Source organism: Hemicordylus capensis, chromosome 12 (assembly GCF_027244095.1).
Source record: "Hemicordylus capensis ecotype Gifberg chromosome 12, rHemCap1.1.pri, whole genome shotgun sequence".
Lineage (NCBI taxonomy): Eukaryota > Metazoa > Chordata > Lepidosauria > Squamata > Cordylidae > Hemicordylus > Hemicordylus capensis.
The window spans coordinates 15,968,654-15,995,452 of record NC_069668.1 but is presented as its reverse complement, the minus strand read 5'-3'; the positions used below and the strand labels follow the sequence as shown (position 1 = coordinate 15,995,452).

General features: G+C 49.9%; 1 protein-coding gene across 1 annotated transcript in view; it reads left to right on the top strand.

The window, feature by feature from the left end:
* LOC128336063 (sarcoplasmic/endoplasmic reticulum calcium ATPase 3) overlaps nucleotides 1-26,799 on the top strand; it is a 102,797-nt gene that overhangs the window by 59,864 nt on the left and 16,134 nt on the right. The window contains exons 9-13 of the mRNA XM_053275201.1: nucleotides 16,838-16,926; nucleotides 20,045-20,147; nucleotides 21,160-21,291; nucleotides 22,165-22,290; nucleotides 26,390-26,608. Of these exons, the coding sequence (XP_053131176.1) occupies nucleotides 16,838-16,926; nucleotides 20,045-20,147; nucleotides 21,160-21,291; nucleotides 22,165-22,290; nucleotides 26,390-26,608 (669 nt within the window). The remainder of the gene's footprint in view (nucleotides 1-16,837; nucleotides 16,927-20,044; nucleotides 20,148-21,159; nucleotides 21,292-22,164; nucleotides 22,291-26,389; nucleotides 26,609-26,799) is intronic.

The window sequence follows — 26,799 nt, the reverse complement described above, 5'->3', positions numbered from 1 at the left end:
GGAACTTTCAGCTCTTCCCAGAGCGGCTCCATCCCCTGAGGGGGAATCTCTTCCAGTGCTCACACTTTTAGTCTCCCTTTCATAATATGCAACCAGGGCGGACCCTGCTTAGCTAAGGGGACAAGTCCTGCTTGCGACCACAAGATCAGTTTTCCTCTCCTAAAAAGATCTCAAGTACAGAGGAATATAGGAAGTTGCCATATACTGAGTCTGACCCTTGGTCCACTTAGCTAAGCATTGTCTTCACAGACTGGCAGCAGCTTCTCCAAGGCTGCAGGCAGGAGTCTCTCTCCCAGCCCTCTCTCGTTGGAGATGCTGCCAGGAAGGGAACGGGGAACTTTCTTGCTCTTCCCAGAGAGGCCCCATTATCCCCTAGGGGGAAGATCTCCCAGCGCTCACACATCTAGTCACCCAGCCGAATGCAAACCAGGGCAGACCCTGCTCAGCAAAGGGGCCGATCCCTGCTTGCTACCCCAAGACCAGCTCTTCTCTACCGAGTCGGGCCCTTACGCGGTCTCAGCCCGTCTTGCTCATTGTCAGGCCTGGGGGGGCAGTGGCAGCCCCCCCACCCTAAGAGCAGCCCCCTTTGCTTCGCTTTGGCCAGAGCTGCGTCCTCTGCCCGTCTCCCCTGGGAGGCGTCCGTCCCCGCCGCGCAGTGCTGTGTCCAGCGTGGGGGGCTCCCGTAAAGGAAACGGGGCCCCCGTGAGCCCCCGCCCTGCCGTGGAAAGGTGTGCACAGAAAGCCGCGGAGCGTGGCCCTCCCCAGCGCTCTGCAAATGGGGCCCGCCCAGCGCTGAGAAGTCAACCCAGTGGGAAATGGCTCTCGCCTTGGCCAAAATCCCTCCCAAGCCGTCGATCTGGGTGGCTCGGGGAAGGGGTTCTGGGCATAAGGGGCAATAAGGGAGAAGTCTAAATGGCCATCTCAGGGCCTTGGGGTGGGACTTCCAGGCATCAAGGACTTCCAGGGAGAAAGAGGGAGTTTCAAGGAGCCGGAGCTTTGATAAGGCTCGGGAAAGGGGTTGCAAGCCTAAGGGGCAGCGAGGGAGGAGAGAGGCGATTCTTGCAAATGGGCATCAGGGGTGCAGAGAGGAGGTTTCCCGGCAGAAAGGGCAGAGTCCTAGAAAGGAGCAGGAGGGTTTGTGGGGCTTGGGGAGGGAGGGGGTTGCAGGCCTAAGGGTCAGCGAGGGCAAGGAAAAACACGTTAAAGGGGCAGGAAATCTGTGGGGCACGGAGAGGGCGATTCAGGCGCCGAGTCACCAGAGAGCGCTGAGGACCCTCAGCCGGCCGAAGGCGGCGGGGCTGGAGAGGTCAAATGGCCCCCGTCTCTTGCCGCGTCCGCCGAGGCCGTCGTGTGTGTTGGAGGGGTGTGTGTGTCTGCTTCCCCTCGGCATTTCGGTTCTGCTTTGGGGCCGGCGGGCAGGCGGACCCCTCGGGGGGCTCTTCGGCGGCTTCCTGAGGGACGCAGCCCCCCCCCCCCCGCCCGTGGCCTCCGTGCCGCTCAAAACTCCGTGCCGGGGACGTGGGGGAGGCGGCAAGCCGATCCGGGCGGAACTTGACGGGGTCGTGCCCAGCCGTAGGAGCGGCGCTTACTCACCCGCAGGCGGGAGGAACAGCTCATCTCTCGAGGAACCGGCTTGGATGACTTTTTAAATGTTCTCCTGGCCGGGGGGGGGGGAGGCCCCCTTGTGCACGCGGTGGGGGGGGGGGAAAGGGGGGCTGCCTTGCGTTTGCCGTCGGGATCTCTCGGCCGGCGCTTTCGAGCCACAGGCACAAAGGGCTGGCATGCATTGCCGACGGACGGAAACGGGTTTTAAGCATGTCTGCCTCAAGCGTACCCGAGACCCCGAGTTCCGTCTCTGGCAGCATCTCTGGGTAGGGCCGGGAAAGACTCCTGCTTGAAACCTTGGGTGGCTGCTGCCGGTCAGAGTATACAGGTGAAACTCGGAAAATTAGAATATCGTGCAAAAGTCCATTAATTTCAGTCATGCACATTAAAAGGTGAAACTGATCTATGAGACAGACGCATTACCTGCAAAGCGAGAGAAGTCCAGCCTCGATTTGTTATCATTGTGATGATCATGGCGTACAGCTCATGAAAACCCCAAATCCACAATCCCAGAAAATTAGAATATTCCATGGAACCAAGAAGACAAGGATTGTAGAATTGAACAATATCGGACCTCCGAAAAGTAGAAGCATGCATATGTATTCCGTCCTTGGTTGGGGCCCCTTCGGCAGCAATGACTGCCTCCATGCGGCGTGGCATGGATGCTCTCAGCCTGTGGCACTGTGGAGGTGTTATGGAAGACCAGGATGCTTCCTTAGCGGCCTTCAGCTCTTCTGCATTGTTTGCTCTCATGTCTCTCATCCTTCTCTCGGCAATGCCCCATAGATTCTCTATGGGGTCAGGTCAGGCGAGTTTGCTGGCCAATCAAGCACAGTACACTGTCTACTTTTCAGAGGTCCGATATTGTTCTATTCGACAATCCTTGTCTTCTTGGTTCCATGTAATATTCTAATTTTCTGGGATTGTGGATTTGGGGTTTTCAGGAGCTGTACGCCATGATCATCACAATGATAACAAATTGAGGCTGGACTTCTCTCGCTTTGCATGTAATGCGTCTGTCTCATAGATCAGTTTCACCTTTTAATTTGCATGACTGAAATTAAGGGACTTTTGCACGATATTCTAATTTTCCGAGCTTCACCTGTAGACCGTGCTAAGCTAGACAGACCGGTGGTCCGACTCGGTCGAAGGCGGCTTTCTGTGTTCCTTGGTCCACAAGGGATGAATCTCACCGCCCTTTGTGAGAAGGGTGGTGGTGCCGGCGTTGCTGTTTCCGCCTCCCAACGGCGGGAATATCGGACGCTGTTGAGTTGGGGGCTGATGCGGAAATTTGGCCGGTAGATGCAGCCCTTGGCTAGCAAGGCCAATGCCAAGTCCTCACAAGGAGGAAAGCTCTTAAGTGGAGGGTTGTGATGTCGGGTCAGCTCAAAGGCTTTCCGTGCCTGAATCACAAGACAGCCACCCTTCTGGAGCTAAGCAGGTCTTGGTGTGCTCAGGGCCTGGATGGGAGACCTGTGTATGCCGCCGTTGGGAATGGGGCCACCTGCAGACGTTGGTCTGCAGCTCCCGTACTCACCAGCTGTTGCCACATGTGGCTGCGGGTGATGGGAGTTGTAGTCCAAGAGCTGGAGGGCTGGGGTTGTGGAGCCCTGGGGCCGGGAGTCATGATAAGTTCCACGGTAAACGAGGTCCACGATAAAACTCAAACGAGTGGTCCAATATGACGGGGTTGTGCCTCTCCACTCATGCATCTTATACAGTATATTGACCTGTGTATACTGTATGCTCTGTTAACTGTACCTGTATCCTTGTATATCCCATCCATAAACAAGGATGGGAGCATGGACAAACTGGAAGGACCCGGGTTCAAATCCCGACTCCGTCACAAAACTCTCTTGGCCCAATCACCATCACCGAGTGGTGGTGAGGATAAACAGAACCATGTGCTTTCAGGCCCGGCTCATGGCCGCTAACAGAGAGCCGGTGACTAGAGGCAGGGCCTTTCCGGTGGTGGCCCCTCGGCTCTGGAACGCCCTCCCTGAAGAGCCTCGCCATGCCCCCTCCCTCAGTGTTTTTAAAAAACAGCTTAAAACACATCCTTTAAAACAGGTTTTTAAATATTCCATCTTTGGTTATATCTGGTAGGTTCTTTAGTTTTTTGTTTTTATTATGCTTAATTTTTAGATTTTAAAATAACTTTTCATTTGAAAACTCTGATTTTTTTTTTAAAATTTAAATTTATTTTACATTTCTATCCCGCTCTTCCTCCATGGAGCCCAGGGTTCCAGTACTTGGTTATGTTTCTCCTCACAACAACCCTGTAAGGTAGGTTAGGCTGAGAGTTAAGTGACTGGCCCAGAGTCGCCCAGTGAGTTTCAAGGCTGAATGGGAATTTGAACTCAGGTCTTCCCGGTCTTAGTCCAACACTCTAACCACTAAACCACACATTGTAGTTTTAGCCTGGACTTTTAACTTGTTTACTTAAGTTGGTTAATTTTATTAATTTTATTTTACAATGCATCTACTTTATTGTCGTGAACCGCCCCAAGCAATAGTGTCCTGGAGCGGCGGGGTTATAAATATTTCTAATAACAATAACAACAACAATAATAAATAATTGTCCTGAACCCGTTAGAGGGAGGGCAATATAAAAAGAAAATAAAATTTAAAAATATTATATGGCAAATCAATTCTCTGGATCAACAAATCTATCTATCTATCTATCTATCTATCTATCTATCTATCTATCTATCTATCTACCTACCTACCTACCTACCTACCTACCTACCTACCTACCTATTTATTTGTGGGCGTTTCGTACCTCTGGTGGAGAATCAGGCTATGCAGCCAAGCCAAAATTTAGCACCTGTGCTAAATGCAACTCCAAATACGACTATTTGGAGTTGCAAATTTGAATATTTCTAATAACAATAACAACAACAATAAATAATTGTCCTGAACCCGTTAGAGGGAGGGCAATATAAAGAGAAAATAAAATTTAAAAATATTATATGACAAATCAATTCTCTGGATCAACAAATCTATCTATCTATCTATCTATCTATCTATCTATCTATCTATCTATCTATCTACCTACCTACCTACCTACCTACCTATCTATTTATTTGTGGGTGTTTCGTACCTCTGGTGGAGAATCAGGCTATGCAGCCAAGCCAAAATTTAGCACCTGTGCTAAATGCAACTCCAAATACGACTTGAACAACTCTAAGGGTTATACAAATTTCATCCCTTTTTCTCATTCTCCTCCTTAAAAAAAGAAGAAGTCAAATTGTGGATGTCTTGGATAAATATTTATTATTCCGTATGCCAGAGAACTCTAGGACCAGGAGAAAATGTGAGTTAATGTTTAACCATCAGGAGTTTCCTGGTCAAATAAAAGCAAATAGTTTACTGGCAGGAATATGGAGATTGTAGGCTGGTTTGCTGGCAGGTTTGAAAAAGTTAAATATTTGCCTGGCGTGGTTCTGCCTGTTGTGGAACATCCTCCACCCTTTCGCCGGGGAGATTATATTTGTTGCTAAACAGGTTAGTATGGCATTCAGAACCTCTTCAGGGGTTGCCTCAGTATTGGACTTGCTTCTGTTGTAGTGACGGAGTTGGCAATTCCTCAAGGCAACTTGGGTGAAATAGGAACCGCCTGATGCAAAGTCAGACGGCTGGTTCGTCTTGCTCAGAATGCTCTACTCTGACTGGCAGCAGTCTCTTCCAACCCGACCTGGAGATGCTGCCAGGGATTGAACCTGGGACCTTCTGCATGCCCAGCAGAAGCTCTTCCACTGAGCTATGGCCCCCATCCCGGAAGGGGAATATCTTAGAGCCCTTACATGCCCATCCAAATCCAAACCAGGGTGGGCCCTGCTGAGCAAAGGGGACAGTTCCTGCTCGCTACCACAAAACCGTCTTTCCTGCCTGCCTTGGCTGTTACTGCTTTGGAAGTGGAGGAAAGACATTCTCGAGACTTTTGGGACGCCCCTGGGGACATCCCATGCCATGCGCTGACCCTGACGCTCATCTAGCAGCACACAAGAGCTGGATGTAGCAATGCAAGAGAGATGTTGCTCCAGCAGCTGCTCGAAGCAGACTGCTGGGTTTTTTTTATAGCTGCTTCCTAGACCCCTGTTGTGAGTGCAGCCATCCACAGAATAGGAGAAGTTTTTGTTGAGTGGGAGTTTCAGGACAGACAGCTCTGAGCAGGTACCAGCCCATTGATGGAACTGAGCTTATGGGCTGGAGTCTTTGGGGTTCCTTGCTTGGGGGGGCATGGAGGATCCAGGTGTTCCTCTTTAGGGGGGTTGGGAGGGCTTGTGCCAGGCCAAACCAGGCCAAGAATCCAGGAGGGACCCCGGCCATGGACCGATTCCCAAGGGAAAGAGTTCAGGACCACGGAGAGTGCCGAGCAGCAGCACACAAGAGCTGGATGTAGCAATGCAAGAGAGACGTTGCTCCAGCAGCAGCACACAAGAGCTGGATGTAGCAATGCAAGAGAGACGTTGCTCCAGCAGCAGCACACAAGAGCTGGATGTAGCAATGCAAGAGAGACGTTGCTCCAGCAGTTGCTCGAAGCAGGTTTTTTTTTTTTTAAATAGCTGCTTTCTAGACAGGGAACAGACTCCTTCCCTTTCCACTTGGGTCTTGTCCAATTTTCCGGCTCTGTGGCACGTGGTGGAGCATCTGCTTTGCATGCAGAAGGTCCCCAGTTCAATCCCGGGCAGCATCTCCAGGTAGGCCTGGGAGAGAGACTCCTGCCTGAAACCACGGAGGGCTCCCAGTCCGTGTAGACAATCCTGAGTTGGACGGACCAAGGGCCTGACTCAGTAGAAGGCAGCTTCCTCTCTTCCTGCGATCTCTACTGGGCGTGCCAGGTCCTCAAGGGACTCCTCTGAGTTTGTGGGTGAAGGCAGGGCTGCGGCCTCGGTTCATAGAGCGGATGCTGGCTCAGGTTCTCTGGACGTCGGAGGACCCGGCCACAGGCAGCCAGAGGATGGTAGCCATTGCTTGGCCTCATGTGTGAGTTACTCTAGTAACCAACAGCAAGGTTAGAGGTAATTGGGAAGTGGCTGGAAGCCTGCAGTTCCCAAAGGAGGCACTCACTGGCTTCTGCTATCAGCTGGAGGGCTAAGCCCCACGGATCTGCGGGTATATCTGTGGGTTTGTTTTTAATTAACATGACTGGACTCCATTGGAATCTGCCTTGAGATCGATTTGGTTGGAAGGCAATCCTTAAAATATATGCGATAAACACTGTCCTCCCTGCATGCTCTTCCTTACGTCTCCACAAGCAACAGGGACTAGAGGCTTAGCTCTCTTTTTAAAATCGAAAGGAGGCCATTCAGGGAGTGGCCTAAAATGTCCCCAAAGGGATCAAGCCCTCTGTGTTGACAGCCCTGACAAACATGCATTGACTTATTTTTACTCTCCCGCTCTTCCTCCAAGGAGCCGAGAGCCGTGTGGGCGGTTAGGTGTCTCCTCACAACAACCCTGTGAGGGAGGTGAGGCTGAGAGAGAAGAGACTGGCCCAAAGTCACCCAGTGAGTTTCATGACTGAATGGGGATTTGGACTCCTTGGCCCTCGTCCCAAACACCAGCCATGATGCCACCCTGGCTCTTGTCTTTGGGCAGTACTCAGAGCGCTGGAATCCATGCTGTCCTCGTAACCCAGGATGATGGTCTTGCTTGCTGAGGGTCTATACAGGTGAAACTCGGAAAATTAGAATATCGTGCAAAAGTCCATTAATTTCAGTCATGCAAATTAAAAGGTGAAACTGATCTATGAGACAGACGCATTACATGCAAAGCGAGATCAGTCCAGCCTTAATTTGTTATCATTGTGATGATCTTGGCGTACAGCTCATGAAAACCCCAAATCCACAATCCCAGAAAATTAGAATATGACATGGAACCAAGAAGACAAGGATTGTAGAAGAGAACAACATCGGACCTCAGAAAAGTAGAAGCATGCATATGTATTCAGTCCTTGGTTGGGGCCCCTTTGGCAGCAATTCCTGCCTCCATGTGGCGTGGCATGGATGCTCTCAGCCTGTGGCACTGAGGAGGTGTTCTGGAAGACCAGGATGCTTCCTTAGCGGCCTTCAGCTCTTCTGCATTGTTTGGTCTCATGTCTCTCATCCTTCTCTCGGCAATGCCCCATAGATTCTCTATGGGGTCAGGTCAGGCGAGTTTGCTGGCCAATCAAGCACAGTACACTGTATACTTTTCAGAGGTCCGATATTGTTCTATTCTTCAATCCTTGTCTTCTTGGTTCCATGTAATATTCTAATTTTCTGGGATGGTGGATTTGGGGTTCTCCTGAGCTGTACGCCATGATCATCACAATGATAACAAATCAAGGCTGGACTTCTCTCGCTTTGCATGTAATGCGTCTGTCTCATAGATCAGTTTCACCTTTTAATTTGCATGACTGAAATTAATGGACTTTTGCGCGATATTCTAATTTTCCGAGTTTCACCTGTACCTCTGGGGAAAGTTTAATTAACAGACGGCTTAGCTGCAGGAGCTTGTTGGTAGGGCTTTCTGAAATGCCTCGGCCCACAGATGGATCAAGGTGGCAATATGCTGACTTTCTCCCGCCCCCATTCAACGCGAATGTGTCGCTTATAGGCAGCAGCCCTGCCAAAGCATATGACTCATCTGCCTCGCTCTCTCTCTCTCTGCTCCGAAAGCAGGGATGGCTTCCTTTCTCGTTAGGGTCGCTCCTTGATTGAGCACCCATTTGCAAATGCCTCCGCGGGGTGGGTGGTTGGAAGGCACGTTCCGAAAAAGCACACGGCCCCGAACGGTGGAATCATAACTTTTTAGAGTTGGGAGGGACCCCCAGAGGTCATCTAGTTCAACCCTCTGCTCAGTCCAGTGTCTGCAGGAGGGCCAGATTGGTGCAGCCCTGCTCTGACCACTACACCTCATGAGGGGCGTTACAGAAATGGTCACACATGCCTCCCCCCCTTTCCCTTCTTTCTCTCCCTCAGCAGCGCATAACTGGTTTGGCCCACATTCCCAGGCGTCATCCTTGTAAAATCAGCGTAACCCTCCGAATCTCTTAATTTTTTTCTTGACAATTAGGGCTGTTTTTTGTGTCGGTACCTCCGCTTGGCCTCAGGGCCTTTTTGATTAAGCAAATCGCGTTTGCGCTCCGTCAACAAGGTATTTAACCGCATGCTTTAAGTGTGTGTGTGTGTGTGTGTGTGTGTTTATGTGTGTGTTGAGAATGCTGAGAAGAAGATGAAGTGATTAGCGGTGATAATCCCGTGGGTGCGACCCAGGATGCGGGCGTTGGGAAAGGCGTGGCGGATCCCTGCGACTCAGTCTTCAGGCTTCACGGTGGTCACCGATGCTTGACGCTTGAATGCCGGCACCGTCCAGGAGGTCTTGGAAGACGGGGGTTCAGAAATGCAGGCGGAACCCAGGAAGCTGCTGCCTACGGAGTCAGACCATGGGCCCATCTAGCGCTGTGTTGTCTACACTGACCGGCAGCCGCTTCTCCGAGGATTCAGGCAGGCCTCTCTCCCAGGCCTACCATGCAAGGCAGATATTCTTCCACTGAACTATCTTAAAGCAGGCGGCGCGGACATGTAGTCACCCATTCAAATGCCAGCCGAGAATCTTGAGTCCTATTCACACAGCATGTTCAATGCACACAGGTCAGTGTACCTGCATTCACCCATTATGTGTTGGAAGTTAAAGGACTTTGTGCTGCCTCTTTGCCTCAGACAGTGGAGGACAGACTAGTAAGTCAGAGGGCTAGAGGGTCAAGACATTGGTCACCCCTTCTCCACTGCTCTGACCCAATCCCTTTGGATATGTAGATTGCTAATCTCAGGGATTAACTTCCTCTCTCTCTCTCTCTTCCCTACCTGCCCTCCTACCTTGCAACATGGCAAGCCTCTCTCCCTGAACCACGTGTGCAGAGAGGATGCAGAATCCATCTGCATCCAGCTAGATCAGGGATTCTCAACATGTGGGTCCCCAGATGTAGTTGGACGTCAACTCCCATAATTCCCAACCAAAGGCCACTGGGGCATGGGATTATGGGAGTTGAAGTCCAATAACCTCTGGAGACCCAATGCTGAGAACCCCTGAGCTAGATAGATAGATGAGAGATCCTAACTCCTCACTTTCCTATCTAGAATGGAGTTCTCTAATAAATACCACTTATATTGATTGGAAACTATGAATTGGCTCCAAGTTGCTTTACTCTCAGCAAACACGCATGCCTAACTAATCTACCGCTGTGTGTTGTGCCTCTGTGCACTCTGCTATCATGAGAAAGGGATTCTCTCACCACAGAGAATTTCCAACATTATGTTCCACGGCGCACGCCCCAGAGTGAATTTCCCACCTGCCTCCTGCGTGAGAGGAGGCCCTCTGAAACGCGCCGTTGTGCACACGCAGACGTGTCCCTGTACGCTGTTGCTTGTGCACACACGTACGTCGTGAGGTCTGCACGGGACCTTTGGGAAGGAGGGCTTTATATAGAAGGAACGGGCGATGCAGAAGCCAGGCGTGCCCACTCGGATTGCTAGAGAGATTTCTTCCCCAAGATCCCTCTCTTAAGGCCTTGCAGGAGTGACCAGGAGACGGAGGCCAATTCCTGGAGAAGCCAGGCCGGTCCCGAAGGGTTTGTCCACCCTACTGTGGGCAGCTGGGCACCCCTTGGGCGCCTGAAGCGGCCGCTGCCAGGCTGTGATACCGACCGGGGTGCCTCTAGAACAGGGATTCTCAACTTTGGCCCTCCTGCAGATGTTGGCCTACAACTCCCATAATCCTTGGCTATTGGCTACTGTGGCTGGGGATTATGGGAGTTGTAGTCCAAAAACAGCTGGGGGGGGCCTAAGTTGAGCAGGCCTGCTCTAGGACAACGAGCTTTGGAGAGCAAAGGGGTGGGAAAGAACGTCATGAGGGGAGCGAGGTTGTGGCTCTCTGTTCAGTACTGATGGAGCAATTCCTTGGGTCAGTTATCTTGTGAACGAAGCTGGCTTGACTTTTCCAGACTCAAATAATGGGCCAGATGCCTCTGGGGAAAGACGGTCGTCTTGGATTCGGCCAAGGCTTCCAGCCCAAGCCGGTCTGCTTTTCCTGTCCAAGACCATGTGGCCAGAAAGACTGGGGTGGTGGGGGGAGAAGGCGACCAGGGCCAGGCCGGCTGCAATCTGCAAGGGGGGTGACACTGCCCACCCTAACCCCCCCGCTGCACACATGGTCTCCCCCAGCCCAGTTCCTGGCCGGAAAGGGGGCGAAGGACTCGGTTGGTTTCTGCGGCTTGTCCTGGGGAGGGACGGAGCGAAGGAGGCTTCTTTGAGCAGAGGCCTTTAAAAAACACGCAATGCTACCATCATGTACTCTATTTATTTTTATTTATTTATATATATTTTTATACAACCCAGATGGCTCTAGGCAGTCCGTGTATGACTAAAAACAAATAACAGCAAAATAAACAACCCCATTAAAACAGTTAGACATTAACACGATGATGGTGCGGTCTGACGCTGGGCTGTAAAGTTCCAGCAAAACCCATTTTGCTGGAGGATGGGAGTGCAAGAAACTATCTATGAGAGAGAAAAAGAGCATGAGCACCACCTAGTGGCGCAGTGGGGAAAGGACTTGCCTAGCCAGCCAGAGGTTGCCGGTTCGAATCCCCGCTGGTATGTTCCCCAGATGGGAAACACCGATATCGGGCCGCAGAGATCGAGGAAAGATCCTGAAAGGCATCATCTCATACTGCGCAGGAGGAGGCCACGGTCAACCCCTCCTGTATTCTACCAAAGACAACCACAGCGCTCTATGGTCACCACGAGTCGACACCGATTCGAGATATATATACACGGGGAACAGCCCCTACCCCTTGGAGTAACCCCTGAAGAAGGATGTGTGGACAGGTGTCAAGTTGACTTCTGTGTCCAAGTGAGCTTTTGGCCACAGGCCAGTGGAGTTTTCCACAGCTGGGACCCAGGTGTTCTCCTCTGCACCCGTCACACCTTGCAAGGTGAAACGTGGCCAGGTGTTTGTTCAGCGGCCCTGCAGCATTGGGTGCCTTCCAGGTCCCTTTAAAAATAAAAAGGTTCCTGGAAGATCGAAGCCTTGCCTATCTGGTCCGGGGATTGGCCCTCCGCAGCGTCTGCTCCGCTACTTACTTTGGGTTGCCAACTCCTTGGAAAGACCCACCACCCAGAGGAGGGAGAAAGCACAATGGTGCACCTGAGGGAGAACCTCAGTCGGCTTTCTCAGCCGCCGGACTTCCAGCCCTGGTTTGCCCGGCGGCGTGAGTCTTTCTGGGCGTTGCAGGCCAAAGCCTGAACTCAAGTCAATCTAGGCATGCCCGGACCGTTCTTGAAGTCACCCAACAACCGATTAAACATGGGTGAAACCACACGTGCCTGAGATCTGGGGATGGCTCCAGCCTGCTCTTGGCCATTTCCGGACCCTTCCTTCTGGATCGTCCCCCGTCCACACCTCGGGACTTCTCACCTAAGAGGGAACGGAGGAAATGGTCGTCTTTGCAGGGCGCCCGGAAGTTTTCCGCACCCGGCTTTTAGTTCGCATCTCCTCCGGAATGGAGACGTGTGTTCACATATCGGCCAGATTTACCCCGAAGTCCCTGCAAGCTCTCGGGGAGCACTTCACACACGATACGGGTTTTTCGTCACGCATCGGAGTGTAGCCCGATTTATATCTGGGGTTAAAAAAAAAAAATCCACTTTTTATGTCGGGTTTCGGGGGCAACTTTGAACGCGCAACAAAGCCTTCCAGCAAACCTGTGGGAAATCCTGCTGTTTGGGAAAGTTCTAGGGGGCTGTACAGAGGATTCAGCGTTGGCCGAAGCTTCACAGAGGCGATTCGTCCGGGAGCCACGCTTTGTGTTGACGGGGTGGCTACTGCCCCCCGGGCCTTACAGTGAAGAGCACTGACCTCAGGCCTTCTGTTTGAGATCAGTGGCCCCTTCCCCAGAACGTCGAACGCGGCTTTATACCAAATCCACCCCTTGCCGATCTGGTCTAGGGCTTGGCACCGCCTTGGCGCCCTCGCTGTTGCTGGACTACAACTCCCCTCATCCATAGTGGCAAGAGCTGGGATGGGTGGGAGTTGTCGTCTTAACAGTTCATGGGCCAGAGTGGTGCAGCCATGATCTTCTATTATTATTATTATTATTATTATTATTATTATTATTATTATTATTCTGCATTTCTATCCCGCTCTTCCTCCAAGGAGCCCAGAGCGGTGTACGACATACTTGAGTTTCTCTTTCACAACAACCCTGTGAAGTAGGTTAGGCTGAGAGAGAAGTGATTGGCCCAGAGTCACCCAGCGAGTCTCATGGCTGAATGGGGATTCGAACTCGGGTCTCCCCGGTCCTAGTCCAGCACTCTAACCACTACACCACGCTGGTTCACTAGTCCGAGATACGGCTATTTTGGACGAAGCTCACTAGTCCGAGATACGGCTATTTTTGGACGAAGCCATCACCTCCCGTGAGTTTAGAAAGAGGTGGGCCAAGATGGCAGCTCTTGGGTGCCTCCTGATGCCGTCCTGGCATATGGGGGCGGGTGCTGTTCGCATGGGGGTGCAGTTCATCCAAATGGCCCATTTACACACACCCCAGATACTTGTTTTTTAAAAAACAAGTTCAGATGAATGGCGGGCCCCCATACAACAAAGGAATGCCCTACAAGGGTATTGGGGCATCCATGGTGGATGTTCCAACTGGTACGCTCGTGGCATGTCCCGTTCTGACTGAGATGGGTGGGGATGGTATCTCCCCCACTGGCTCTCCAGGAGAGGATGCGCAAAGGGACGCACCAAGGCCCTGTTCCCTGAGACTGAGTTTTAAATTAGCACCAGTCAACTCAGCGCTCAGTAGCTTGACTCCACTTTTCATCTTCCCTCCTTGGCCATGTCTTCCTCCCTCTGGAACACGAATCGGATTTCGGCAGCACTGACAGTCCACATCACACAAAGTGGAAACTGATTGGAAGCAGCCGGAAAATCCATGCGAGAGGATGGTGGACCCGCAATGTGCAAACACGGACAGTTCGTCTTCCGTACTCTTTCAGTTCTGTTCTCCTGGGTTTGGACTTGGGGAGGTGGCATCTTCCGTAAGGACTATCTATTAGGGCCGTTCATGCAATTGGTACTCGAGTACGAGATGCGTCCTAGGCAGTGCACATTTTGTGATGGTATGCAATTAAAAAAAAAAATACTTGTGGATGTTTGATAATTTTGCAGATTTGAGTGTTTGAACTCACAATGTTGTGAACGCAAAATGTTTCAAATTGTTTGCAAATTTGAGTTTTGAGGATTTGGGGAGTTTGCCCATTCGCGATCGGTGACTCGTTCGCTAAGCGGCAACTGGGTGGGAGGCCTCTGTCCTACCCAGGAGCTGTACCCAGGTCTTGGATGAAGGAGGAGGAAAAGCCCTCCGGCCCAGCTGTCATTTCAGGGCACATACCCCGCTCTCCGCAAAATTGGTAAACAGAGCTGCCCTATTGCTTAGGAGACTGCCCTAAAGTCAGGGGCAAAATGAACTTTGGTGTGTGGGGTCTGTGGGCCTCTCATTGGTGCTGGGGGTCTCAGTTGGGATTTGATCTTCTCCTGAGAGGGGAGCCGGGTGCAGGTGAGTTCTGATAGCGGAGCATCACATGCCTGGTTCAGGCATACTGTTCCTTTCCGTATTCCTTATATGGGAGCTAAAAGAGCATCTTTTTACTCTGCCCACTGAGAACACTGCCCCCCCTCTGCCCTCCCCCTCCCACCACCCGTGCACAGACTTCACAGTTGAATTATTATTATTATTATTATTATTATTAATATTAATAATGCATACACAAGTAAAATCCTCGGGAAACAGGCCTAAATCTTGCAGCTTATCCCCCGTAAAGGTAAAATGTGCTGTCGAGTCAATTTCGATTCCTGGTGCCGACAGAGCCCTGTGGTTTTCTTTTGGTAGAATACAGGAGGGGTTGACCATTGCCATCTCCCGCACAACATGAGATGATGCCTTTCAGCATCTCCCTATATCGCTGCTGCCCCATGTAACCACTGGGGATTTGGACCGGCAACCTTCTGCTTGTGAGTCAAGCGTCTCCCCGCTGTGCAAAAAAAAAAAAAAAAAAATCCAGGGAGAGACCTCGCTCTTTGGGCCTACGCAACAGCCCCATCTGTCTTCGCCAAGTGCGTAACACATCTCAAGCGCGGCTATTTATTTCAAGAACCACTGGCTGCCTTGAACAAGCTTTCATCTCTGCCCGTGGAGGATAGCGGCTTGGCTCGATTCACTGTTTATACCCCCGTTGTCTAATTTTAGCCAGGGAATCGGATACGGTTCAGATAGGAAGGTATTTCTTTTTGAGCTCTTTTATTTGGAGAACAGCGTGCGGAAGGCTTTGTTCCTGCTTGGTTCTGGTGGGGTGCGACACTTCATAATATCTCTTCCAGCTGCGAGGGAATCCAAATAGGAAGCTCTTCGACTTTTGATGGGACGGCTTCTGCTCTTGCTTCAAAGGTCTCACTCGGATGCAGCAGATTCCGCGGGTTTGGCCTCTTTCCCCCGCACTCTGCCCTGCCCCGAATGAGTACTAAAACTGTGTCTACTCTCAACTGCGTACCAATGTTCACATGGGTTTGTGCACCACTTTAATCTGACATGCAGCTCGCGCCGATCCCTGGCTTGATCCGATACGCATGAATGTGAATTTCATTTATTCCACCCACCAAACAGATGCGTCTCAGCATTCAAGGGGGCACTACCAACCAGGCCATGAGCTCACAGGGCCTTCCCCTGTCCAGGTTAGTCCTGACTAACTTGGCTTACTGATTCCGATGCTTTGGTGCTTAGTTCCGACTAACTTCATCTAGAATTGGCCTGCTAGTTGCACTAGACAAAACACTGAAGCCCCATTCAGACATTACGTCGGGGGTAACAAGGTCTGAAGGGGGCCACGTTCAAGAAGGTGACATTGATGGGTGCTTCCTTTTCTTTTCTTTTTGTGGTGCCATCGATGTCACCGATTGTTGGGGTGTGTGTGTGTTACCAGCCTTCCTCTCCTACAGGTGAAACTCGGAAAATTAGAATATCGTGCAAAAGTCCATTAATTTCAGTCATGCAAATTAAAAGGTGAAACTGATCTATGAGACAGACGCATTACCTGCAAAGCGAGATCAGTCCAGCCTTAATTGGTTATCATTGTGATGATCATGGCGTACAGCTCATGAGAACCCCAAATCCACAATCCCAGAAAATTAGAATATTACATGGAACCAAGAAGACAAGGATTGTAGAAGAGAACAATATTGGACCTCCGAAAAGTATACAGTGTACTGTGCTTGATTGGCCAGCAAACCCGCCTGACCTGACCCCACAGAGAATCTATGGGGCATTGCCAAGAGAAGGATGAGAGACATGAGACCAAACAATGCAGAAGAGCTGAAGGCCGCTAAGGAAGCATCCTGGTCTTCCATAACACCTCCTCAGTGCCACAGGCTGAGAGCATCCATGCCACGCCGCATGGAGGCAGTCATTGCTGCCAAAGGGGCCCCAACCAAGGACTGAATACATATGCATGCTTCTACTTTTCAGAGGTCTGATATTGTTCTCTTCTACAATCCTTGTCTTCTTGGTTCCATGCAATATTCTAATTTTCTGGGATTGTGGATTTGGGGTTCTCAAGAGCTGTACGCCATGATCATCACAATGATAACAAATGAAGGCTGGACTTCTCTCGCTTTGCATGTAATGCGTCTGTCTCATAGATCAGTTTCACCTTTTAATTTGCATGACTGAAATTAATGGACTTTTGCACGATATTCTCATTTTCCGAGTTTCACCTGTAGCTGCTTGCTTGTGTGCAAACCTCCCTCTAGATCACCTCTGCGGCAAACCCACTACAGACCCACACACAATTAGCTTGCTAAACTCTGGCAGCGGTCTGCTGAGTGTGGCTGCTGTAGTGGGTTAGCTGTGGAGGGAGGGCTGGTGAGTGCACAGTCCTTAGTGGCCCCTCAGTGGGGCCGCCGGCGGCCAAGGTGGCCTGTGTTCACCGAACATGTCTGCTCAATCACAGTTCCGCCTCTGCATTACGTGGTATATGTCCGCACAGATATCCGTACACACGTACGTGCGCATGCGTTTCCGGGAGCTTAGAAAATGGCTTGTTTCGTGGGACAGGACGGGCGTCTTTGCAGGTCACCAACAGTCGCTGTGTCACCCTTTAATTGTACCCGTCTCTCTCTCACTCTGTTGTAGATGTTCATTGTGGAGAAGATTGAGGGGATTCACAGCAGCCTTCATGAGTTCATGATCACTGGGACGACGTACACCCCAGAGGGAGAAGTGTGAGTTTTGTCTGGGGTTTTTTTTGCACACACACGCCTACATTTCTGTGGATCACTCAGCCCACACTCCTGATAATGTGTCTAAGGGCGCAAGCTTTGTGTTGCTTCTGGGGGCTGCAGTTTAGCGGCTGCCATGTTCCCCCCAGAAAGACCCTCTGCATGGCACGATGCAGTGTCATTCTCAGGGGCATTCTGGGGGATAAAAATTGCTGGCAGCCCCCAAAGAGGTTCACGCCTGCCACTACTGGGAAATGTGTGTCACTTGCTGGGCTCGTGATGTGACCCAGCGGGGCTTTTCTTATGTCCTTGTGATGTCTGAATCGAGCCACCGAAGCACAAGGCATTGCAGATCAGCCTCCTCCTTTAGCCCTGGGATGCAGCATATGCCACGGGGGAGAGAACAGGAAGATCCATCCTGTGTTTCTTGCAAACACTCCCTCTGTTTGCTTTGGGTTTTTCCAGGGCCTTCCAGCCGTCTGCAGTTCTTTCCCCCTCTAAATTAAAAAAATTTAAAAAATACAAACCACTCCCCAGTTCTCTCTAGCTTTCCAGATGGCCTGGGTGTCTTTCTCCCAGGATCTAAACAAAGGGGGTCGTGGAGCCCGAGTCTTGAAAATATCTCGTTTTGTCATTACCATGTTGGTTGAAGAGATTTAAACCCTGTGTTTGATTTATTTTCCATGTGGAGTGTCACGACAGTGCAGTGAGAATAAGGGCAGGATCTTCTTGTAGGGATGAGAGGGTACCCCCGCACAATCCCTTCCTTGGTTTTATTATTATTAATAATAATACTAATAATAATAATACTGACTGTTCACACAGTCAGACAGGCGTTATTGACCGGTTTGTTTTATCCAGACATCGAGTCCTTCCCAAGGACCTGGGATGCCAGAATTTTATTGTCAATGGTTATAGATATCGTCGCAGAAGATAGGCTGTTCCCAGAAAAGCTGCTTTTTGTCATTGGCTGATGGTGATTTCTGTGGCCCCGATGGTGTTGAGGTGCTCTTCAAGGTCTTTTGGGACTGCACCCAGGGCGCCAATGACCACTGGGATTATTTTGGTTCTTGTTGGCATTTTTGGTATATTTTTTCCGGTTAAGCGACGTTTCTTCCAGTAACCTTGCAGTCTCCATCCCTGGTTGCTCAACTGAAGATCCTGAGTCCTGTAGCCCACTTGCCACCAGATGTCCAGGGACTATAGCACCTGGCGCGGTCCTTGTTGACCCGGGCGACGACCGATCCGGTATAGATTTATTAAAGTTACGTCTCACCATATTGTTGATGGGAGAGGCACTCTTTGTCTGGCTCCTCTGGTGAGACCTGTCCAGTATGGTTGGACCTCTGGCATAGCTCTCACCTTCCTCAGAGCACACAAGCCCCACAACCACGTCAAGGTAGTGCCTCACTGGGGGGAATTATTATTATTATTATTATTATTATTAATAATAATTCGATTTCTATACCGCCCTTCCAAAAATGGCTCAGGGCGGTTTACAAAGAGAGATAACAAACAAATAAGAGGGCTCCCTGTCCCCAAAGGGCTCACATTCTCTGCCCGTTTTCTTCGGAATTATAGTTTAAATTCTCGTCAAGTTCCACAATTTGGTTCTAGAAATCCTCGTTGAGGATCCTGGAAGAGATGCCTCCCCCCCCCACCCCAGCTTCTGTTGACGACAGAGTGGGAAGAACACATGTGCTATTTGTGCGAAGCTTCTTCCCCGTTAGGGAGGATCCTTCAATTAGCAAACCTTTTCCATCTCAGCTGCACTTTGTCCGAGGCATCTGTCAGGAAAAGGCTATAATTTGTCGCTTGCTTAGACACGGCTAATTGACAGCAGCCGTTCACGGGCGTCCTACGCGGTACCAAAAATGTCCCTTCCTTGCCGCATTCGGTTCAGAGATTCTTTAGGGCAGACCTGGGGCTTAATTTGAGTTGAGGCTCACCAGCAGTTGACCCTGGAATGTGTCTGAAAGATGCAGAATATGGTGGTAACGGAATCAGCGTTGTATTTTGCACATTTCAGACATTTTGTAAAAATGTCGCCATATAGTAGGAGATATTTGTTCTCTTGCCAGGGGGTATATATAAGATTGACTTGAACTCGGGAGATGATTTTGATCTCCCAGTTCTGGATGGGGTCACACTTGGCCAGAAGGAACAGGTGCACAGTCTGGGGATGCTTCTGGACACAAAACTCTCCCCGGTGTCCCAGGTTGAGGCAGTGGCCAGAGGTGCCTTTTATCAGCTTTGGCTGATAAGCCAGCTGCGTCAGTTTCTTGAGATAAATGATCGCAGAACAGTAGTACATCTGCTGCTCATCTCCAGACTTGACTACTGCAATGCACTTTATGTGGGGCTGCCTTTGTACGTAGTCTGGAAACTGCAGTTGGTCCAGAATGCGGCAGCCAAGTTGGTCTCTGGGTCATCCCGGAGAGACCATATCACTCCTCGCTTAAAAGATCTACACTGGCTGCCAATAAGTTTCTGGGCAAAATATAAGCTTTTGGTTATAACCTATAAAGCCCTAAACAGCTTGGGCCCTGGGTATTTAAGAGAACATTTTCTTTGCTATGAACCACACCACCGGAACACACTTCCTGCTGAAATCAGAGCCTCCCCATCTCTTACAACTTTTAAAAAGGCAGTCAAGATGCATTTGTTCACCCAGGCTTTTAATTAGATATTGTTTTAATTGTGTTTTTAAGAATTAAATTCTAATTGTTGAAATGTTTTCATCTTTTTCTCTCTCGTTTTTATTCTTTTGTTGTAAACCACCTAGAGACTTGGGTTTGGGGTGGAATAAAATGTGTTGAATGAATGAATGAATAAAACTTCCTTATGGTTACAGACACGGAAAAAGTGATAAAATGCTTGATTCCGTTACTCTCGGATCTTGTTCTGATTCCGTTACTCTCGGATCTTGTTCTGATTCCGTTACTCTCGGATCTTGTTCTGATTCCGTTACTCTCGGATCTTGTTCTGTCCTGTCATTCAGCATGTCTGAAGTGCATGTCATAAGAGGGTTTGTTCTCCAGTCAGATTAAATTGTGGTGTGTGTGTGTGTGTGTGTGTGTGTGTGTGTGTGTGTTTGGTTTTCTCTCTCTTTTAATTGCAGCCTGAAAAATGACAGCCCTGTTCAGTGCGGGAAATATGATGGTCTGGTGGAATTGGCCACGATTTGCGCCCTCTGCAATGATTCCTCGCTGGATTACAATGAGGTGGGTGGTACCTGCCACCTTGCCACCTCTGTTGCTTCTGCACAGTGAGAACTCTGTCAAGTGGCAGAGAGAGATCGCGTCCCCATCTGTGAGGTGTGCCCAGCAGGGAGTCAAAATCTGGAGTCTGTTCTGGTTGTGATCAGCACTTTGGACTCTTCAGCGCAAACCCACACTTTGAAAAGTGGTTTGGTTACTTGTGCCGACACTTCGAACTAGTTTAGAGAATGTTTCAGGTAGAATAATATAAAACTCTCATTTACAGCTGAACTCGAGAAAATGAGTTCAATTATAGCGATGCAAGAAAAACATTTATTATTTCCAAGTGCTTATTTTTGAGGATTTTTTTTAACAGACAAAATCCGTAAAAAAACAGACAAGAAAACGATACACTTGAAAGTTAATTGCCAGATTATTAAACCACTTATTTTGAATTCCTTACCTTTTCCTGTGGTTTGGGGATTCTGTTCTGCTTCAGGTTCAAAGCAACCAAGAGATTTTAGGATTTGATTCAGTTTCAGTTCACTGGGAAAAGACAAAAACAAAACAACACCCTCTTTCAACAAGCTTTTGGATTGAGTTCAACTCCTTGATAAGTTGTTTTTGTTTTTTAAAAAACTATTTAGTTTTCATTTTTTCCATTTAAAACGTACAAAACAATAATATAAAAAATGCATCCCACAAAACTAGCAAACGCAATACAAGCAAAATGAGAACAAAGTTCCACAAGCCTCGGAGTAACATCTAGTGTCACTGCCGATTAATTGTTGGCATCCATATCTAACAAAAGCAGCCCTCCATTTTTCCAGAACTGAAGGAGTGGACATGTTTCATGCCTCCTGCAAAACTGTGGAGGAGATTAAGAGTTTCTCTCTCCTGCTGGACTAAATTTCATATATTGCCTACCCTATAAACCAGAACTGATCTTATGGTATGATCTGCTAAGCGTGAACTCTAGCGAGAACGCGGGGGAGATTTCTCTCTCAGTGATTTGTAATGTCTTTCCTGCTCTCAGTCTAAGAAAGTCTACGAGAAAGTCGGGGAGGCGACGGAGACGGCCCTGACGTGCCTGGTGGAGAAGATGAATGTTTTCGACACGGACACCAGCGTCCTCTCCAAGGTGGAAAGAGCCAATGCCTGCAACACAGTGAGTAGCCAAGAAGGGTCCTATCCTGCATGCTAACCAAGTTAGGATTAGCTCAGTAGTAAAGGATCTGCTGCTCAGTAGAGAGGAGAGCTGGTCTGGTGGTCGCCAGCATGACTTGTCCCCATAGCTAAGCAGGGTCCACCCTGGTTGCATATGAAAGGGAGATTAGAAGTGTCAGCCCTGAAAGAGATTCCCCCTCAGGGGATGGAGCCGCTCTGGGAAGAGCAGGAGGTTCCCAGTTCCCTCCCTGGCAGCATCTCCAACGAGATAGGGCTGGGAGAGAGACTCCTGCCTGCAACCTGGGAGAAGCTGCTGCCAGTCTGTGAAGCCAATACTGAGCTAGGTGGACCAAGGGTCTGACTCGGTATATGGCAGCTTCCTATATTCCCTAAGATCTTTCCTGGCTCTGTACTTGAGATCTTTTTAGGAGAGGAAAGCTGGTCTTGTGGTCGCAAGCAGGACTGGTCCCCTTAGCTAAGCAGGGTCCGCCCTGGTTGCATATGAAAGGGAGACTAGAAGTGTGAGCGGCACTGGAAGAGATTCCCCCTCAGGGGATGGAGCCGCTCTGGGAAGAGTGGAAGGTTCCCAGTTCCCTCCCTGGCAGCATCTCCCAAATAGGGCTGAGAGAGATTCCTGCCTGCCACCTTGGAGAAGCCGCTGCCAGTCTGTGAAGACAATACTCAGCTAGATACACCAATGGTCTGACTCAGTATACGGCAGTTTCCTATGTTCCTATGTTTGTTGCTGGGGATGATGGGAGTCGTAGTCCAGCGGCATCCACAACGGACGGTGAGCCCGAACGTTTCCCCCTCTGCTTTCCAGAAATGCCCCTCCTGGCAGCTTGAGTAATGCCACCTGCCTTTCTCTCTCCAGGTGATTAAGCAGCTCATGAAGAAGGAATGTACCCTGGAGTTCTCCCGCGACCGCAAGTCCATGTCGGTGTACTGTGCGCCCGTCACACCCAGTCACAACTCCTCCAGTGGCAAACTCTTCGTCAAGGTAATGGGCAGGCTCCTCGCTGGGCTGGGGAAAAGCACCCCCGGGACAAAGGGGTGTGGCCGTTCGATTTTTGTGACCTGCGCGCTGGGCTTTAACACCAAGGGCAGGCAGGGGCGTATCTAGGGCAGGGCAGGCAGGGCACGTGCCCTGGGTGCCACTTGAAGGGGGCGCCATTTTTTAAAATGAAAAAAAAATTTTTTAATGGCTACTGAAAACTAAATGGCCACCACGCATGCTCAAATGGCCTCTGCAAGGCCGTTGTATCTGGGAAAAGTCAAATTCTCCATTTTTAAAAAAAACTTATGTAATGGTGATGCTACAATGCATAGTAGAGAATTAGACAGGCACTAATGTTTAGTTTTCCAAGTACACCTCCACATCGTATTTGGGTATTTCATGAGCCCCAGCATACTGAAATTTGTAGTTTTTGAGCATTTTTTGGTCTGGCTACATCCACTGCTAAATAGTTTTTGAAATATTAAAAGATTAATGAGCTTGACTTGTATTTTTTGAGCTGATATTATGGTAAAGTTATCTGAAAGGTGGGTGTCAGCTGTTTGGACAGGGGGCACAATTTCAGTGCTTGCCCTAGGTGCTATTTTCCCTAGATAAGCCTCTGTGGGCAGGGGAGTCACAGCAGCAGGAGAGAGGGCACGCCCTCAACTCCTGCCTGTGGCTTCCAGCGGCATCTGGTGGGCCACTGTGGGAAACGAGATGCTGGACTCGATGGGCCCCCTTGGGCCTGATACAGCAGGGCTGTGCTGATGTTGGTCTGTTACATTTCTATACCGCCCCCCGAAAATGCCCCGTGGCGGTTTACAGAAATAAAACCGCACATTTAAAACAGTTTATAGCAGCGCTGGAACCAACCCAAGTGGCCGAAGGTTCCTGTGAATAAAACGAGAGCTCTTTTTTTAAAGGCTAGCAGAGATGGGGAGGCTCTTTACCCTCACGGGAAGTTTGTTCCAAAGTCTTGGGGCCGCTCTAGAAAAGGCCTGGCCCCGAGTTGGCGCCAAGTGAGAACCACAGGTGGACCTCTCAAGGAGACCTTCCAAGAAGTGAAGCTGAAGGCGCTCTCCCTTAAACACCGTGAGCCCAAGCCGTATAATAATAATAATAATAATAATAATAATAATAATAATAATAATAATTCGATTTCTATACTGCCCTTCCAAAAATGGCTCAGGGCGGTTTACAAAGAGAAATAAAACAAATAAGATGGCTCCCTGTCCCCAAAGGGCTCACATTCTAAAAAGAAACATAAGACACACACCAGCAACAGTCACTGGAAGTCCTGTGCTGGGGACGGAGAGGGCCAGTTACTCTCCCCCTGCTAAATCAAGAGGATCACCATGGTAAAAGGTGCCTCTTTGCCCAGTTAGCAGAGGTTCAGTTAGGGCTTTAGAGGTAGTCAACAGCACTTTACTGTGGTGGTGATGAATTATATTCCCTGCTCTTCCTTTAAGGAGGCTACATGGTTATGTTTATCCCCACAACAACCCTGTGAGGTAGGTTGAGCTGAGAGAAAAGGGCCCAGAGTCACCCGGTGCATTTCATGGCTGAACGGGGATTTGAACTCAGGTCTCCTTGGTCCTTGTCCAACATCCTAACCGCCACACCATGCTGGAGGGATGCAAAACAGAGGAGCTTTTCTGCTGGCAGCACTTCTGTGGGTGGCAGACATGTCTGTTTCCCACAATCCCTCAGGAGCAAACGACATCGTCACATAGAGACCAGTAAGAATTGAAAATGGGGGCTGCCTAAAGGAGTAGGGAAAAGGAGTGGGACATCTCAGGGAAACTTCCTATCCTATATTCCAAATTTCGTGCTGCAAGTCTACACAAGTGAAGTTTCAGTTTTGCTCAACTGGGCAATTCCAAGGTGGACGTCGTTGGACAGGTTAGCACTTTGCCATTCACTGTAGCCATAAGCAAAGCGTAAGTGTGCTGGTGTGAAAATGCACCAGTAACGGAATCAGAAGTGCTGTCCAAAAATACTGATTCCGTTATCGACGTGTTTTGCACATTTTAGACACTATAGTATTTAAGGGCTTTGTAAAAATACGGCCTTATAGTAAGAGATGTTCTCTTGCCAATGGGTATCTATAATATCAACTTGAAAACTTGCTTATGGTTACAGTCATCGAAAAACTGGCAACGTGCCTGATTCCGTTACCCTTGGAATTGCCCAGTAGTTGCTTGTTAAGGCAGTCCACTTTGTTGAGAGAGTCATTTATTCTTATTGATTGATTGATTAAATCCAATTTGCAGAGATTTCCACACAAAATCATTGCCGGGGGGAGGGGGGAAGGTGGTTTGAACTGGAGATCTCCTCCTGGATCAGTTGACCTAAGCAGAAATTCATCCTCTTAGCTGTACTTTATATATAAAAAAAAAGAAGGGAAAAGCCAACCTTGTCCTTCGCAAGAAATCTTGCATGGAAGGCTGGGAAGATGCTGCCATCTAGAGGGCTTGAAGAAATGCGCCCTTCCGTGAATTCTGGGAAAGAAAGAGAATGCTCAACTGGGGTGTCACATAGCCGATTCCGAGTGACGGAACTGCAACGAGTCTAAGCTGGGCAAAGTACCGCAGGGCTAGAATGTCTGCACACACACACACACACACACCCATTCCAGGGGTTCCCAGCCTTTTTAGACGAGTATATCCCTTTGGTCACACACCTTCAGCTCAGGTCCCTCTTCAAGATTTTCAGTGTGTGTATTACGAGCCAGTGATGGGGGTAGCCTGTGACACTAAAAATCTGTTGATGTGTATCTATGTGTGTACATACGCACACACTCTAAAAGTTACCGTTTTGAGATGGGCTACTCCAGTCGCTGGGTTACATCCAGATTAGGTCATTCATGGTACAGAAGAGGGCAACCCAGATGATCAGGGGCCTGGAGCACCTTTCTTATGATGCAAGACTACAACACCTGGGGCTTTTTAGTTTGGAGAAAAGACAACTGCAGGGAGACATGATAGAGGTCTATAAAATCATGCACGGTGTGGAGAAAGTGGAGAGAGAGAGATTCTTTTCCCTCTCACACAACACTAGAACCAGGGGTCACTCCATGAAATTGATGGCCAGGAGGTCTAGGACCAACAAACGGAAGTCCTTTTTCACACAACGCGTGATCCACTTGTGGAACTCTCTGCCACAGGATGTGGTGACAGCCAACAACCTGGATGGCTTGAAGAGGGGTTTGGATGACTTCATGGAGGAGAGGTCTATCAATGGCTACTAGTCGGAGGGCTGTGGGCCACCTCCAGCCTCAAGGGTGTGCCTCTGAGTACCAGTTGCAGGGGAGTCACAGCAGGAGATGAGAGGGCACGCCCTCAACTCCTGTCTGTGGCTTCCAGCGGCATCTGGTGGGCCACTGTGCGAAACAGGATGCTGGACTAGATGGGCCTCCTTGGGCCTGATCCAGTAGGGCTGTTCTTATGTTCTTATGAGTCCTCTGACTGAAAACAGGACCAGTGAACGTGTCCCATTAATTTAAAGGGCTGCTTATGAAGTTACCCATAAACAGCCTTACTGACCTTAATGAGACACATTTCAATGGGGGTCTGCAGCGCTGCTTTCCTGGAGCGGGTCAGTCAGGCCGAGGCGAGGGGCGCTCTGAGTGCCAGCACACAGCCGGCCAGTCAGGGGCAGAAGAGGAGGGTCTTTACCCCCGGGTAAAGACACAAAGACACAAAGGTACCCTTTGTGCCGTCGGGACGGAGCCGACTCCTGGCGCCCACAGAGCCCTGTGGTTTTCTTTTGGTAGAATGCAGGAGGGGTTGACCATTGCCTCCTCCCGCACAGTATGAGACGATGCCTTCCGGCACCTTCCTATATGGCTGCTGCCCGATATCGGAGTCCCCCATATTCTGGGAAACACCCCCATGAGGATTCGGACCAACAGCCTCCTGCTCTGTAGGCAGGTTCCTTCCCTTCTGGGCCATTCAGTACCCTTTGGGACACTATTATCTCCGGTTGGGAACCCTTGAACGGTTTCCTCTTGGACTCCTCGCCATCTTGCCGGCCTTGCCCGCTTCTCTTTGTCCGTGCCCAGTTCTGTGATGCATCCCATCCTCTCCTTTCCTCCCCGAAGGGCGCCCCGGAGAGTGTCATTGAGCGCTGCAACTACGTCCGCATCGGCAACCACCGGGTCACCTTGACCCACTCCGCCAAGGAGAAGATCCTCTCCAAGATCCGGGAGTGGGGCACGGGCATCGACACCCTGCGCTGCCTGGCCTTGGCCACTCGGGACCACCCCCCGCGGAAAGAGGACATGCGCCTGGACGACGCCAGCCAGTTTGTCATCTACGAGGTAACAGAGAGTCGGCAAAAGTACCCATGTTGCTACAACCACAAGGCTACCCCAAGGGGCCGCCCGATGCAGATCGGAACGGCACCGGCTCAAGGCGATCCCTGCAGCCGGCTCCGTCCTTCCTTTTCTGCCGCGGTCCTCTGTGTAGGCCTGTGGTGGGCAAACTTGGCCCTCTGAGCTGCTGAACTACA